At 41.7% G+C, this 13752-nt stretch overlaps 1 protein-coding gene across 1 annotated transcript in view; it reads left to right on the forward strand.

Annotated features, from left to right (window-relative positions):
* Positions 1–13752, forward strand: part of sspo (SCO-spondin) — a 66289-nt gene that overhangs the window by 49822 nt on the left and 2715 nt on the right. The window contains exons 110-115 of the mRNA XM_044045410.1: positions 822–868; positions 2218–2382; positions 2995–3215; positions 3866–3961; positions 8437–8497; positions 9053–9183. Of these exons, the coding sequence (XP_043901345.1) occupies positions 822–868; positions 2218–2382; positions 2995–3215; positions 3866–3961; positions 8437–8497; positions 9053–9183 (721 nt within the window). The remainder of the gene's footprint in view (positions 1–821; positions 869–2217; positions 2383–2994; positions 3216–3865; positions 3962–8436; positions 8498–9052; positions 9184–13752) is intronic.

The raw sequence follows: 13752 nt of genomic DNA on the forward strand, positions 1-13752 counted from the left end.
TGTCATAGTCAATAAAAGCTCAGTGTGGCAGAAAATCAAATATGGATCAGGAGGCTTTATCATCAATAAATCAGCAAAGACTGCAGTCATCCAGTCATTTAGATGTTTCATGTGTGTGTGTATGAAAGAGCGACAGACGTCACCTTCTATCAGACTGGGAACATAACTCATGTTCTACTGAAGAAGAGCTGAAGCTAATGCAACACTGATATTAGAAAATTAGAAATGTAATTCTAACCTTTTGCATTTTTAAAAGCAGAATTGAATTTCCACGTCTCACTCAACACCAATGAGTGTTGTGTAACAGGTCTGGAATGTAGCAGACATGTCGTCACACATTTACTCTTCCGCATTGTTTTCATACTTCTCAGAGATCTCAGTGTTTTAGAATCTCACCTAAAATTGCTGAGAAAAGCCCTTAACTTGATGCATTTTCATTTAAATTCACTATTACGGCAGCTCAAATGATTGCTATATAACAAAAAGTGGCTTTATGAAGTAATTTACTGTTTTAACAAACTTGAACAGAGGCAGCCATTTAAATTCTTCTTTTGTCAAACTCAAATACAAATAAAAAACAATCTTCAGGTCCATATAGACCCTTTCAATGTAAACATTCCAAGCCTAGTAGCCTGTCGACTAGTTCCACTTCTACTTGTACTACTACTTCTACTAGTTCCAGGCCGATTGTGTTTTCTGACCCCAAACTGCGCTTAAAAAACATAATGTGCTAAATATGACTGTAATTAATTAATTGCAATCTCATTTGACACCTCTAATAATAACCTGACATGATCCCTGTTTTTCTTGACTTTCTCCAGTGTGTGCCGCGGTGGAGCGTTCAGCTGTACCTCAGAGAGCTGTGATGGTGAGTGATGCTCTGTCACAGCTTTTACAGCAGCTGCTTCAACTGTCAGGACAATAACAGACGTGTGAATCTACACTTTCTATACTTAGTCACAGTTGCTGCTGCAACTCTTGGTTCAAATGATGGTTGTTTGTTTTTGATTTAACTGTTGCACAAACACTGGTTCACATCCGAAAAACCAGAGCGAAAGTATGGAACACTGATCTGTTGATTTGTAGTTTCATTTCATCTCGTCTTACATTCTCACTCTTGATCATAAGATTGTACTCAGCACCTCCACAGTGAGTATGTGATTCAGACGACTCTGAGGGCTCTTCATACTGAATCTACAACACGTAGCACAAGAGAATGTAGGTCATGCCCAAATCCACTTTTGCTATTTAAAGATAAGGGAAAAAAAATTGAGAGAGAAAATTCCTTATTATTATTCACACAACAGGGACATTTCTAATGTTCCAGCAGTCTGTGACCTTTGCATCCTAGAACGTGACGTACTGTTACTAGAGACAAGTGAAGGTAGTTGGAGAGAAGCCCTGAGGAAGATCCTCTGTCTCTGTTACATCTAAAGTATAATGATCCATTTAAGCAACAGGTTTTCTGTTGATCAGCTCATTATCTCATGTTATTATTATTATTATTATTATTACAATCAGCAGCTCATTTCCATTTCCTCAGGACAATTAGACCACACCTCATTTTAATAGAAAAAGTGAATTTGATATTGAAACAAAGTGAGCACTGGAGGGAGAAGCACGACTGCTTCCTGCTCGCTGTTCAAATTTAATAGAATCATATAATTGACAGATTATTAGCATTAGGTGCCTATGACAGTGACAGTAAACATATGATTAACAATACACTGTTTCCTCTAATCACACTGATGAAAAAGCACTGCTGACTAAAGGTGAATATGTAACGATATGTAAATATGTGACAGCAGTGTGTGGAGAGACATTGTAAATGAGTAACAATAGACAATTAAAGAACTGTTAAAAAAAGAATGAATCATATTTTATGTCAGTGTCAGAACACACAGCTGACTGTCAGGACCATACACATGTGAGACACCTGCTGACCAATGACAGTGATCTGTGCAGATGTAACGAGCATCAACAAACAAAATGAGGAACGATGAACTTACCAAACTGTTCTCACAACCCAACACAGCAAATATCACACACCACGCTTCAGATCACATCACAGAGCCGCCCTCTGGTCCAGGTCTGGTCTGTGATCACGTAACGAACACAGCAGAGGATTGTGCAGCCTCATCTTCAGTCTGTGAACTGTTTAACTCTGAACCTGAGAGTTCTGGTTAATATTCTTCCTCTGCTCTCCTCCTCCTTCAGTGGACTGCGTGTGGTCCAGCTGGTCACAGTGGAGTCCGTGCTCCTCCAGCTGTGGTACTGGACAACAGAGCTCCACCAGAACGGTCCTGGAGTCCAGCAGATATGGAGGGGCCCCCTGTGAGGGCCCTGACCACCGCACCAGACTGTGCACGGCCCCTGACTGTGGTGAGTGATCAGAAAGGAGATATTTAATAGACAGAGACAATACATCTAATATTACCACAATATGAAATAATAATGTATGTGTGACGTCAAGCTTCAGCTCATGTGCAGTCTGTATGAATAAAACTGAGAACACAATAAAACATGATCGTCATAAATCATTGTCTTAACACTATGTATATATATATATATATATATGTATAAACCTATTGTAAAAAGGCAATAAAATCAATTATAAATATGCTTCTCACAGTAACATGTTTCCAAAAGAATGTTAGAAATATCATGTGTTATTTTGATGACAAAATGTTACCACTTATCATTTTTGCATCTTTTTCACAAAAAGATTTTGAATTCATAATAATGATATAATGTTCTGTTCACTCAGAGAACCAGAGGCAGAAGTGATGCACTGCAGCTTTAAATATCATTTCTATGGGACACACATTAGTTTGGATTTTATTTGGATTCTCTCTGCTCCCTCGTCGCAACAAATTCAACATTTACCTCTGTGCCAGTTTGCCTCTCACTTCTTCCACATTTGTCATCTTCCCTCCTTTTCCCCACCATCTCTTCTTTTAAGTCGTTTAAGTCATCGCTCCTCTGTCTCTGCAGTGTGTCCTGACGGGGAGCAGTGGAGGAGGAGGAGGATCCAGTCAGTGGAGGTGGTCGTGCTGTGTGAGCGGAGCTGCCGGGACATTTACTCCTCCCCTCCTGTCAACTGCACTCACTCTGCTGAGGGCTGCTTCTGTGAGGAGGGGCTTTACCGGAACATGGAGGGTGTTTGTGTCATCCCAGCCCTCTGCCCCTGCCATGACCAGGGCATCCAGAGAGAGGTGAACACACACACACACACACACACACACACAGAAGCCAGTGTTTATTCACGGCCACTGTGTTATTTGCTCATGAACAGCAGCTTATTAGAAGATGAGTGACTTGCCCTGTGGAGCACATTACAGCACAAAGTCTCTGCAGCCCTCGGCCTCATCCATTATGTACAAGGTGTCGTAGAAGACCAGCACTCTGACCACAACTGGGCAAGCCTGCCAGGAATTATTTATGAAGCTGGGGATATTAGGGGATCATAAGAATGAATCATATGCTGACAGGAGGTCAGATCCGTCCTCGCCATCCTCTTTCTTTTTTCCTTCTTCTTTACTTGGAGATGGAAAAAGAAGAAGAAATCACTCACTGACCTGCTTGGCTAATGTCCACACACTGTCCATTTCACTGAATGGTTGAGCATGAGTGACAGTGGGAGCTTGTAAACACTCTGGTGATGATTCACACACTAGAATGAAGGATTGAATCTGTCGATGTCTTGTTGTAATCACTGCATGTGACACCACTGTGTCTCCATAATCTAAATTATTCAATTAACAGTGCAGTGCAATGAGCAGAGAGACAGTAATGTGAACGTCCATGAAGTAAAGAGTTAGGGGGAGGTTGAGGCATAATCCCAATACCTGTTTGTGTGATTCAGGCAGGATCAGAGTGGGACGAGGACTGCATGTCCTGCCGCTGTGTGAACGGGGAGAAGCAGTGTCAGCTGAGGTGTCCTCCACTCCACTGTGACCAGGTGAGACATGTGTATGTGTCTAACTCATCCAGGTCAGAGCATCTTCACGGCTTTACCTAAAGGGAACTTGTTTTAGCCAAGTTGCCTTTACCTAAACTCCTTAAAATGGGTTATTGTTAGTCAAGTCAAGTCTTTCCTTCGACAGTTTCCATCTATTTTTTCACTTGTTAATCCAGATTAGGATTATCATACAACATCAGGGCAAATGTATCTGCAGAAATTTAATATACAACAGCATAAGTTTGTCTAAGTGTTTCATAGCCTTAGAATCAGACTTTTATATGTAACGGTACAGTATTTGGCAGTTAGATGTAATGTTATTTTAGGAAAGCACATTCAGTCTCTCAGACAAGGACATCGGTCCATGCTGCAGCTGCTGCCACCCTGGAGGCCACCAGTTTATAAAACATCTCAATTACTCTGTGAAATGGAGAGAAGTCCCCGAAGAATGTGTGGGATGTTCTCTGCAAGTCTGTGGCTGAAGTAGATCAATACCTGACTGTCCAGTCCTCCCACAAGCCACTTCTTCCTCCTCTACTCTGTGCAGAAACACTCTGAGTTCTGTCTCAGTGCACTTCATCTACTGTGAGAAGGTTCTGCAGAGCTTCTGACATCATCATCACCACTGTCTCATCATCACAGTCTCTTCATCATCACCACAGTCTCCTCATCACCACAGTGTGTGGACGTTTACTCTTCTGACGTTGTGAAATATACATAAAAACTGGCGGCAGCATTCGGTGAAACTGTACAATTGTGTGATTGTCAGTGTTTGGATGAGGGTCATTCATTCATTCATTCATTCATTCATTTATACAATGCTTAGTCACACACACATGGATAGTTAGTGCCAGATGATCTTGTAGGAGAAGGTGAACTGAACAATGAATTATGGATGTGCTCTGTACACACAAATGCACACACACACACAGACACTAGAGGCAGAACAAAAATAAACACCTCATTAAATACAAATCATTTTTGTAGACCTCGACACAGGGTGAAATTTTAGCTGTGCATAAATACAGGTTCTGGTCAGAACTGCATCAGTCTGGTCAGGTTCTGTTCACAGTCACAAACAGAGCAGAAGGAAAGGAGGTGACAATGTTTTGGTTTTTTTTTAATCAAAGAAAATGTCTTTTCTCTTCAAGTCAATCCCATAATTAACAGTGAAAACGAGCCAAGCAGATAGTTGTCATCACAATTGTAAAACATAACATGTGATGGTGCTAACACTAAGCATTCTCCAGAACAAAGTGACCACTGAGAAAACGACAGAAGTGACTGAATTCATTCATCCATTCATTCGTTCATTCATTCATTCAATATTTCAGTTTATTAAATTAGCTTATTTCATTTATGTTCTGACATCACCTGTGTGAATCCAAACAAACAAACAAACAGTGTTAGATTCAACAAAAGAGCATTGGTGCAGTTTTGGGTCACCTCATCATACAAAGGCAGTGAATGGACTGGACGTAGAAACCCAGCAGCTTCCTTTCTCCATGATAATGAAGTGACAAAGTCACAGTCACACTAGAAAAGTCTGGTGACTCATTCTTGACACTATAAGCTGAATTTATATCTTTAACACACAGCAGTACTGTGTAAAGTCCAGGGTAAAAATACATTCTGCTGACATCCACAACTTTAAGGAGAGGTTAATTGTATAGTGAGCTCCACACAGTTGACAGTCAAGTGTTTCACCTGTGGTCCACACAGCTCTTTATGCTACTGCATCACTGAGCTGTACATCCTTACAACATCCTTACATCATCCTCACATCAGCATGACAGCATCATCACAGCATCCTCACAACATCCTCACAACATCATCACAGTGTCCTTACAACATCCTCACAACATCCTCACATCAGCCTCACAACATCCCACATCATCCTCATCATCACAGCATCATCACAGCATCCTCACAACATCATCACAGTGTCCTTACAACATCCTCACAACAGCCTCACAACATCATCACAGTGTCCTCACAACATCCTCACAACAGCCTCACAACATCATCACAGTGTCCTCACAACATCCTCACATCAGCATCACAACATCATCACAGCATAATCACAGCATCCTCACAACATCCTCACATCAGCCTCACAACATCCTCACATCAGCCTCACATCAGCCTCACATCAGCATCACAGCATCATCACAACATCCCACAACATCCTCACATCAGCCTCACAACATCCTCACATCAGCCTCACAACATCCTCACATCACCATCACAACATCATCACAACATCATCACATCAGCATCACAACATCATCACATCAGCATCACAACATCATCACATCATCCTCACATCAGCATCACAACATCATCACAACAGCATCACAACATCATCACATCATCCTCACATCAGCATCACAACATCATCACATCATCCCACATCAGCATCACAACATCATCACAACAGCATCACAACATCATCACATCATCCTCACATCAGCATCACAACATTATCACATCAGCATCACAACATCATCACAACATTATCACATCAGCATCACAACATCATCACATCATCCTCACATCAGCATCACAACATCATCACAACAGCATCACAACATTATCACATCAGCATCACAACATCATCACATCATCCTCACAACATCCTCATATGCAAGATAAAGCTGTAGATGGAATGGACAGATGTTTTCATCTGTCTGTCAAGCAAAACTGTCAGACCTAACAGAGGGAGTGTTTTTGTGTATACAGCAGCAGAGACAGGGTTTTTTGAGCAGTAGAGGTAGATGTTTCTTTGTGTTTTCAGTCAAACTCTCACCTGGCTGCAGTCATCTCACATGAGATTTAAACACAGGCCTACTTTACACCTGACATTAAAACGCGTTGTCTTTGATGGGATTGCAATTGTTAAGCACCTGACCACTTGTGAGTACAGGTGTAAATACACAGATTATCAGATCTACCAAAGTAATCTTAAATATAAACAAATGTGTGTTTGATTTGAAACATTCATATAAACACGAAGAAGCATCAATACATTTACTGCGCAAAAGTCCCGGCAGTTTACCCTCAGTCACGTCCGGCAGGAGTGTTTTGTAAAAGTTACACACTGCAGGTTTAAAAAGCCAAGTGACAAGTGCACACATATGCACACACACACGCGCAGAGCTTCTTATTCATGACCTGACCGCCTTTAAGTGAGTGGGCTCCTCCTTCCCTGAGGGAAGACTGGCAGCAGTGCAGAGTGGGAGGACGACTCCCCAGGCTAAACAGAGGTGTGTGTGTGTGTGTGTTTTAGAAAATGATGGGGGACATTTGTGGGGTGAGCTGAGGCTGGTGTTGTCATGGCTCTGCAGACTGCTGTCAGACTGTGTGTGACTGTACGTTAACCATAGCTATTCTCAGACAGGGACACCACGGGACATCCTGCTTCTCTCTCACTGCTCTGGATCGCTCTCTCTCTTTCTCTCTCTCTTCCTCTTCCTCAGCAGCTTCTCTCCATCTGTGCTCGTCCTGTGTGTCCTTGTATCATTCCTGGTCTTTCTCTTGCTATTTTTGTTTCTCCATGTCTCACTTCTTATTTCTGTTCCCTTTCCCATCTGTTTGATTGTCTCTCTTTGTGCTGCAGCCTCCATTACTCATCATGTGTTTACATTGTCTCATGCAGCTTAAACTCTCCTCATCTGTCCTCTGTCCTCTGTCTCATGATCCACAGTGTCCCAGGTAGAAATCTTTCTAAAATAACCAGAGTAAAAACCATCAAGACACTTCTAATCTAATCTATTCTAATGTGATTCACTGTCGGCCACTTCAGCGTTACGGGGCGCTGACAGGGCAGAGGTGGGCGGGGTCAAACCCTGGACAACCGTTCACACCTACAGTTCAGAGTCAGTGACGAAGCTCTGTGAGAGGAAACTGGAGAAAATCCACGCTCACACACCAGGAGAATATCGGCTGAGGCGGGATTCAAACCAGCAACCTACAATGATTATACCATAGTTAAATCTATATATAGGGCGGTGCTCATGTGGCAGCTGTTTGTGTCGCATGTCTTTTGTCTCCTCTCTGCTCGTTGTTTCAGAAGACAAAGACAAGTTTGAGCCTGAGCTGCTTTTATTGATTTTTATTCCATATCTTTTATTTGAACTACTTTTACTGTCTCACATGTTTCCATGTATAGAACTTTGCCGTAGTTAACTATGTATCGTGTTGGCTGCTCATCATCACATCATTAAATCATTTGATAACAGGTGATCAGTAATAAACGCAGTTATTTAAAGTATGTAAGATCTTTGGCTCTGTTGATGTTATTAACTGTTACATTCTGGGTTTATTTTGCTGATCTCTCGAGTTTCAGGAAAACTACTGCTGTGTCTGTTCTCATTTTGTAAAGAAGATTAAAAAGACAAATCATGCTGTCTCTCTCTCTCTTGCTCTCTGTGTCTGTCTCTCTCTCTCTCTCTGTGTCTCTGTCTCTCTCTCAGGGGCAGGTAAAGGTGGAGGAAGCAGGCAGCTGTTGTCCAGTCTGTAGAAAGCAGTTTCCAGGTTAGTGTAACAAACAGAATGTTTTCAGAAATGAGAATATTACTCGTGTTTGTATTAAATGTAAGAAAATGATTATTTCAACAAAGAAGTCAATTGACTTGTTTGCATTCAAATGTATCAGGAAAAGTAAACTGGATACATAAATTTGTATACGTATATATTTGTATGAGTATATATGAGAAGAGTAAGTGATTAAAGCCTCATCTTCATCGTGCTTCATTGACTGGATGTGAACGTTCTACAGTTGTCTAAAAACGTCTAAAAACCAGTTGCCACGGAGCCCAATTAGTGTGAGATGACATTACTTAACCTACATTGTGGCTTTAATCTCTGTCCCTGTGGAGGAAATGTCACATGATGCAAGGAGCCATGACAATGTCACTGTGGAAGCAACTGTGGCTCCAGCTCCTCTTTTATCTTTTCTTTTTCATGCAAATTAAGAGGGAAAAATTGCTTCTGCTTTTTCATGTTCATCTCTTCTGTACCTTCTGTATTCTCTCGCTGCTTTGTCCTTCAAACTCATTTCATACTCCTCCTCCTCCTCCTCCTCGTCAGGTGAGCCAGTGGCAGAATGTCAGCGCTACACTCAGGTGAGGAACATCACCAAAGGGAGCTGTCGCCTGGACAACGTGGAGGTCAGCTTCTGCAGGGGACGATGTCTGTCCAGGACTGATGTCATCCTGGAGGTACACACACACATACACACACATATTCGACATTCATGACTTGAGGGGACATTGCATTGACTTACATTCATTTCCTGCAGACTTACTCTAACCTTAACTACAATTACTACTGGCCTAATCCTAACCCTGACCCTGACCCTAACCTTAACCTGACCTTAAAACATATCTTCATCTTAAAATGTAGTTTTTGTCAAGTCCTTATAATGTGACTGTGTAAACAGGTTTAGGTCCCCACAACATTAGTAATACCTGGACACACACACACACTCTCACACTAACAGTAGTATTGACATCAACATGAGCGACAGCTGTTTGACCAGTGAAGATCAATACACACAGCAAAGTGGACTCAAATGAGCTGGATGAAAAGCAGCTGTTCAAAATATTCTCCGTTAGATGTGAATTAAAATAAAATTAGCAAATAATCTCGTTCCCTGTAAATCCTCACTTTTGAGTCTTTCCAGCTCCTTCACTTTTAATTTCACTTTCTTCCCCCAGACTCAGTTCACAGCGCCCCCTACAGGCCCGGCATATGTACTACAGTGTTTTGGGGACATTTCCTGAAACGATACAGGAAACTTTTTCAAAACAGCAAAGACAGAGATCGTTTCTGTGTGGATGTGGACGTTTGGAGATAAAGTCAGAGAGTGAAGGTTCAGATGTTTTGGACACAAGGGGAGAGGACAAGATGGAGGCAGATGATCTGCTGTGGCGCCCCCTAAAGGAAGAAGCCAATTTAATTACAAGATTGAATTTATTTCAAATGAAAAGCATTTTGTTTTGGTAGCATTAGCCTAAGTGTACTTAAGTTAAGGGTCTTTCATTGCAGAGGCGGCCATCTTGAAGAGACATGTTCTGTTGCAGTTGTGAAAGTTTACATCCTTTCAGATATTTAAGATCATCGCAGTTCTATGACGTACACGTGAGCTCAGTTTATTGTAATCTGCAGTCTTGCCACCAGAGGTCACTAATTCTCTCTACATTTACACACTGGACCTTTAAGACGATTTTAGTTCAAATAAGAAGTGAAACATAGAGAACAAAAATAGCACGAGAAAGATCAGGTGTTTATTTCATTAGATAAAGTAAAGCTAACAAAACATAGAGCTAACAAACTGCGACTCGAACATAGAGTCAAAGAGCCTGGATTAGTTAGAATAATGCAGGAAACATAACATCACAGAGAACGTCATTTAAACTAAAAATGCCGGCGACTGGCATACCACGAGGTGTTAACTATTTAGACACAAGAGAGTTCATAATTAAATCACATGAAACGTCACTGCACAGTTTTCAAAGACGGACAAAGCACAGCTGCCACCATCTAAAGCCAGACCCGGGAGATCGACAGACGGATCAGTGCACCGTCCAGACGGGCTCTGCATCGGTCTGGACGAAAGAACTGCAAATGGGTTTCCTCTGCAGGTACAAGAACGTTCTGTGAGCGGGGCACAAGCAAGGGCAGGTGCAGGTAAAAGAGGCGGGAAACACAGGAGGGCAGGAAGTGAAGACAATTGCAACAAAACACAAGTTTCAAAATACGACAGGAAGTACAAGTAATATGAGAAACCAAAAATAATGAAACTAAACAGGAATGTATTGATTTAGCTGTCACTAATCAGGTCAAACTGTGAGATCACTTCTCCATGGTAAAGTACAGTAAAACAATGATTTCCTCTCTGTTAACAGCAGAAACCACAGTTCTCACACACGACGTGACCTTCTCCATGTTTTTCTCTGCTCACAAACAACAATTCATAATTCAGGAGTCGAGTCACCGCCATCTAAATATAGATGTTTTTGAAGCCGTGATTCTGTTTCATCACCTCATTACCATGGCGACTTTGTTCTTCTTTGGCATCCATACGTCTCCTGTAAAAATAGAGTCAATCATGCTGAGAGATTAGTAAAAATAAACATCAGCGTTGCCAAATGTGTCATTACCTACTGTTACTGTGGCAACCGGCGATGGTAACCAGTGACTAGGCAGCACGGAGAAGTTTCCCTGTCCTTCATCAGCAGAACAGGAAGCAGAAGAAGAAGAAGCAGGATTGCATTCACACACACACACACACACATGGTTGCACACTGTGGACTTCAGAGTATATGAAGCACCAATAACTGCTTTTGTCCTCTCAGCATCTTCTCCTCCTGTTTTCTATCATCCTTTGCTTCCGTGCACTTTCCCCAGACTCTGTCCTCGCTGGATTTCTTCCTGCACCACCTCACAGAAATACGCTCAATCATTAGCACGTCGGTAGCATTGACAGATTCACTGTCACTGTTAAATCCACAGTAAGCAGCACACTGGCTAAGTTAGCAGCAGGCTAGTGAGAGTGATGACGCTGTTAAAGCAGGTGTTTTTCTCAGCATGTGGACGAGCAACACAGTCACATTCACACTAAAGTCATACAGTGTTGTGTGTGTGTGTGTGTGTGTGGGGGGGGGCTCAGACGTTTCACAGTAGAGCTGCAACTCACGCTTTTTTTCAGAATCTGTCGATTATCTTCTCGATTAATTGTTTGGTCCATAAAATATCAGAAAACCTTAAAAGATTGTGAAAGAAATTCTTGAGTCATCAGTGTTGAGTAAATCATGTCTTTACTGCATGCATGGATTTTTGCATGGAGGAGAGACACTGTCACCAAGGACGGTCTAAAATGGTCTCTCCCCTTCCTCCAAAAAGCTTCACCACTTATACACAAACATCAAAGTAAAACAAGAACAGACACCAAACTTAATGTTTATGACCCTAGTAGATGTTATCTAATGTTAACCCTAACAGATGCCATTATGTGCAACCCTTATGTTGACCTTTCCTGGTGACCTTTCCCTATCATATAATCACCCCAGCATTCATTCACAGCTTGACTGTTAATTGTTGTCTTAGAACATTACAGGAAACAAGAAGAAAACCAGTTATTTCCCACATTCCTCCCTTTTGACACAAAGTGTCAACATATTTTTGGGAAATCACATGGTCTCATCAACTACCTCTTTCTATGACTACACACAGCAAACATATTAGTATAGGTTAAACAATTAGAATATCAGAATATAACAAGAGAAAAATAGAACAACATCAAACAAAAACAAAACACAAAACAAAACATCAAAACAAAACAATTCTATTCATACTATCTCTTCATCTGAATTATCTCACTATATGGGTTCCCTGAGGCCTATTCTGAAATGTGACACACATTTGATTCACAATCCTTACTTTGTTCACAAGATATTTTCACATACAATGGTGTTTTGTCACCTCCAAATACTCCACCTATACACAGAAGCTTGCATACAAGTGAGTGCACCAACAACAACAAAAAGTTATACAAAACACAATTAGCACAGGGATACACACATGAACAATCATTTCACCCCAGGGACCAAATTGTTCATTTAATCATCCGTTGAAAATAAAACCTTATTTCGTTCAGCGTGCAGAACATGTGTCCAGATATTCGCTATTGTCCAGTTTCCCGTCCACCACATGTAGCCATGACACGATCCTTGAGGCTAAGGTGATCGTATGCCTCATTGTCAGCGTCGATGCCGGAGTGAGCTGCAAAAACAGTTTCCATGCGAGTGCGGTAGTCAGCTGCTAACTCACCCTCCTTTTGTTTTTATGTTGTGGATCTCTGACCAACACACTCTTAAGGGGAAAGCAGCACGCACAGCTTCAGCCAAGTTGACCATCATGTCGTTGAACCGCACTGATTCAATGGCTGGGGATGTCGACCAGTTGGCCGATCAGATGTTGGCCGATCAGATGTTGGCCCATCTGAGTTTAAAACACCTCCGACACACAGCTTCTACCTCCTCTTCATCCGTTGGCCGTGGCTGTGGATTTGGGAATGTCAACATAGGCATCTGGTGCACGTTTCCTTTGTCCCCTTGACTCCTGAGCCAGTAGTCAAAAGAAGCTGCTAATGGAGAGGAAACATGTCTGGGAAAAGCAATGTTAGCTGGTTGAGTCGTAATATCAGTCCCTTTGTTTTTTTCTCATAGATGTTGGAAGGGTTTACAGATCAGGGTACAGCTGTGGCTTCTCCTCCTTCTCCTCTTCAGAGCCCTTTTTGGGATTCAGCTGTAGGTGATTGTCCTGCTGCTTGTGTCTCTGGGGGAGGAGGGGGTGCAGACACGGGGAGAACATATGGAGGAGGCAGATTCACTTCTCTGGCCCTACGTCTCTGTCTTGCCCTCTTTTTATCACCTTCTTCTCCTATCTCCTGTGTTAATATTAATCCTGCAACAGATTTTGCTTCCCTTAGAGCTGCTTCTCTTTCCCATTTCTCAAAAAACTTGCCAATCTATCTTCTTCTTTACTTTCTTTTCCTTTCTCTCTTCTAACAATACCCTACACCTTTTCAAACAATGAGTACTTAATGTGCCTATTATAGGAAGCACTTCCTCGGTCAGATGGTGCCAGAGTGGAACATCTTCAACAACACTTTTACCCCATTTCTCTTTTTTATTTACTTAATATGTTAATAACCTAACGCTCATGCTATAATAACTTCAACTAAAAAATAAAAAACTCAAACAAACTTCACAGCCTGCAATGAC

Source organism: Solea senegalensis, linkage group LG1 (genome assembly GCF_019176455.1).
Source record: "Solea senegalensis isolate Sse05_10M linkage group LG1, IFAPA_SoseM_1, whole genome shotgun sequence".
In the NCBI taxonomy this organism is placed as follows: Eukaryota; Metazoa; Chordata; class Actinopteri; order Pleuronectiformes; family Soleidae; genus Solea; species Solea senegalensis.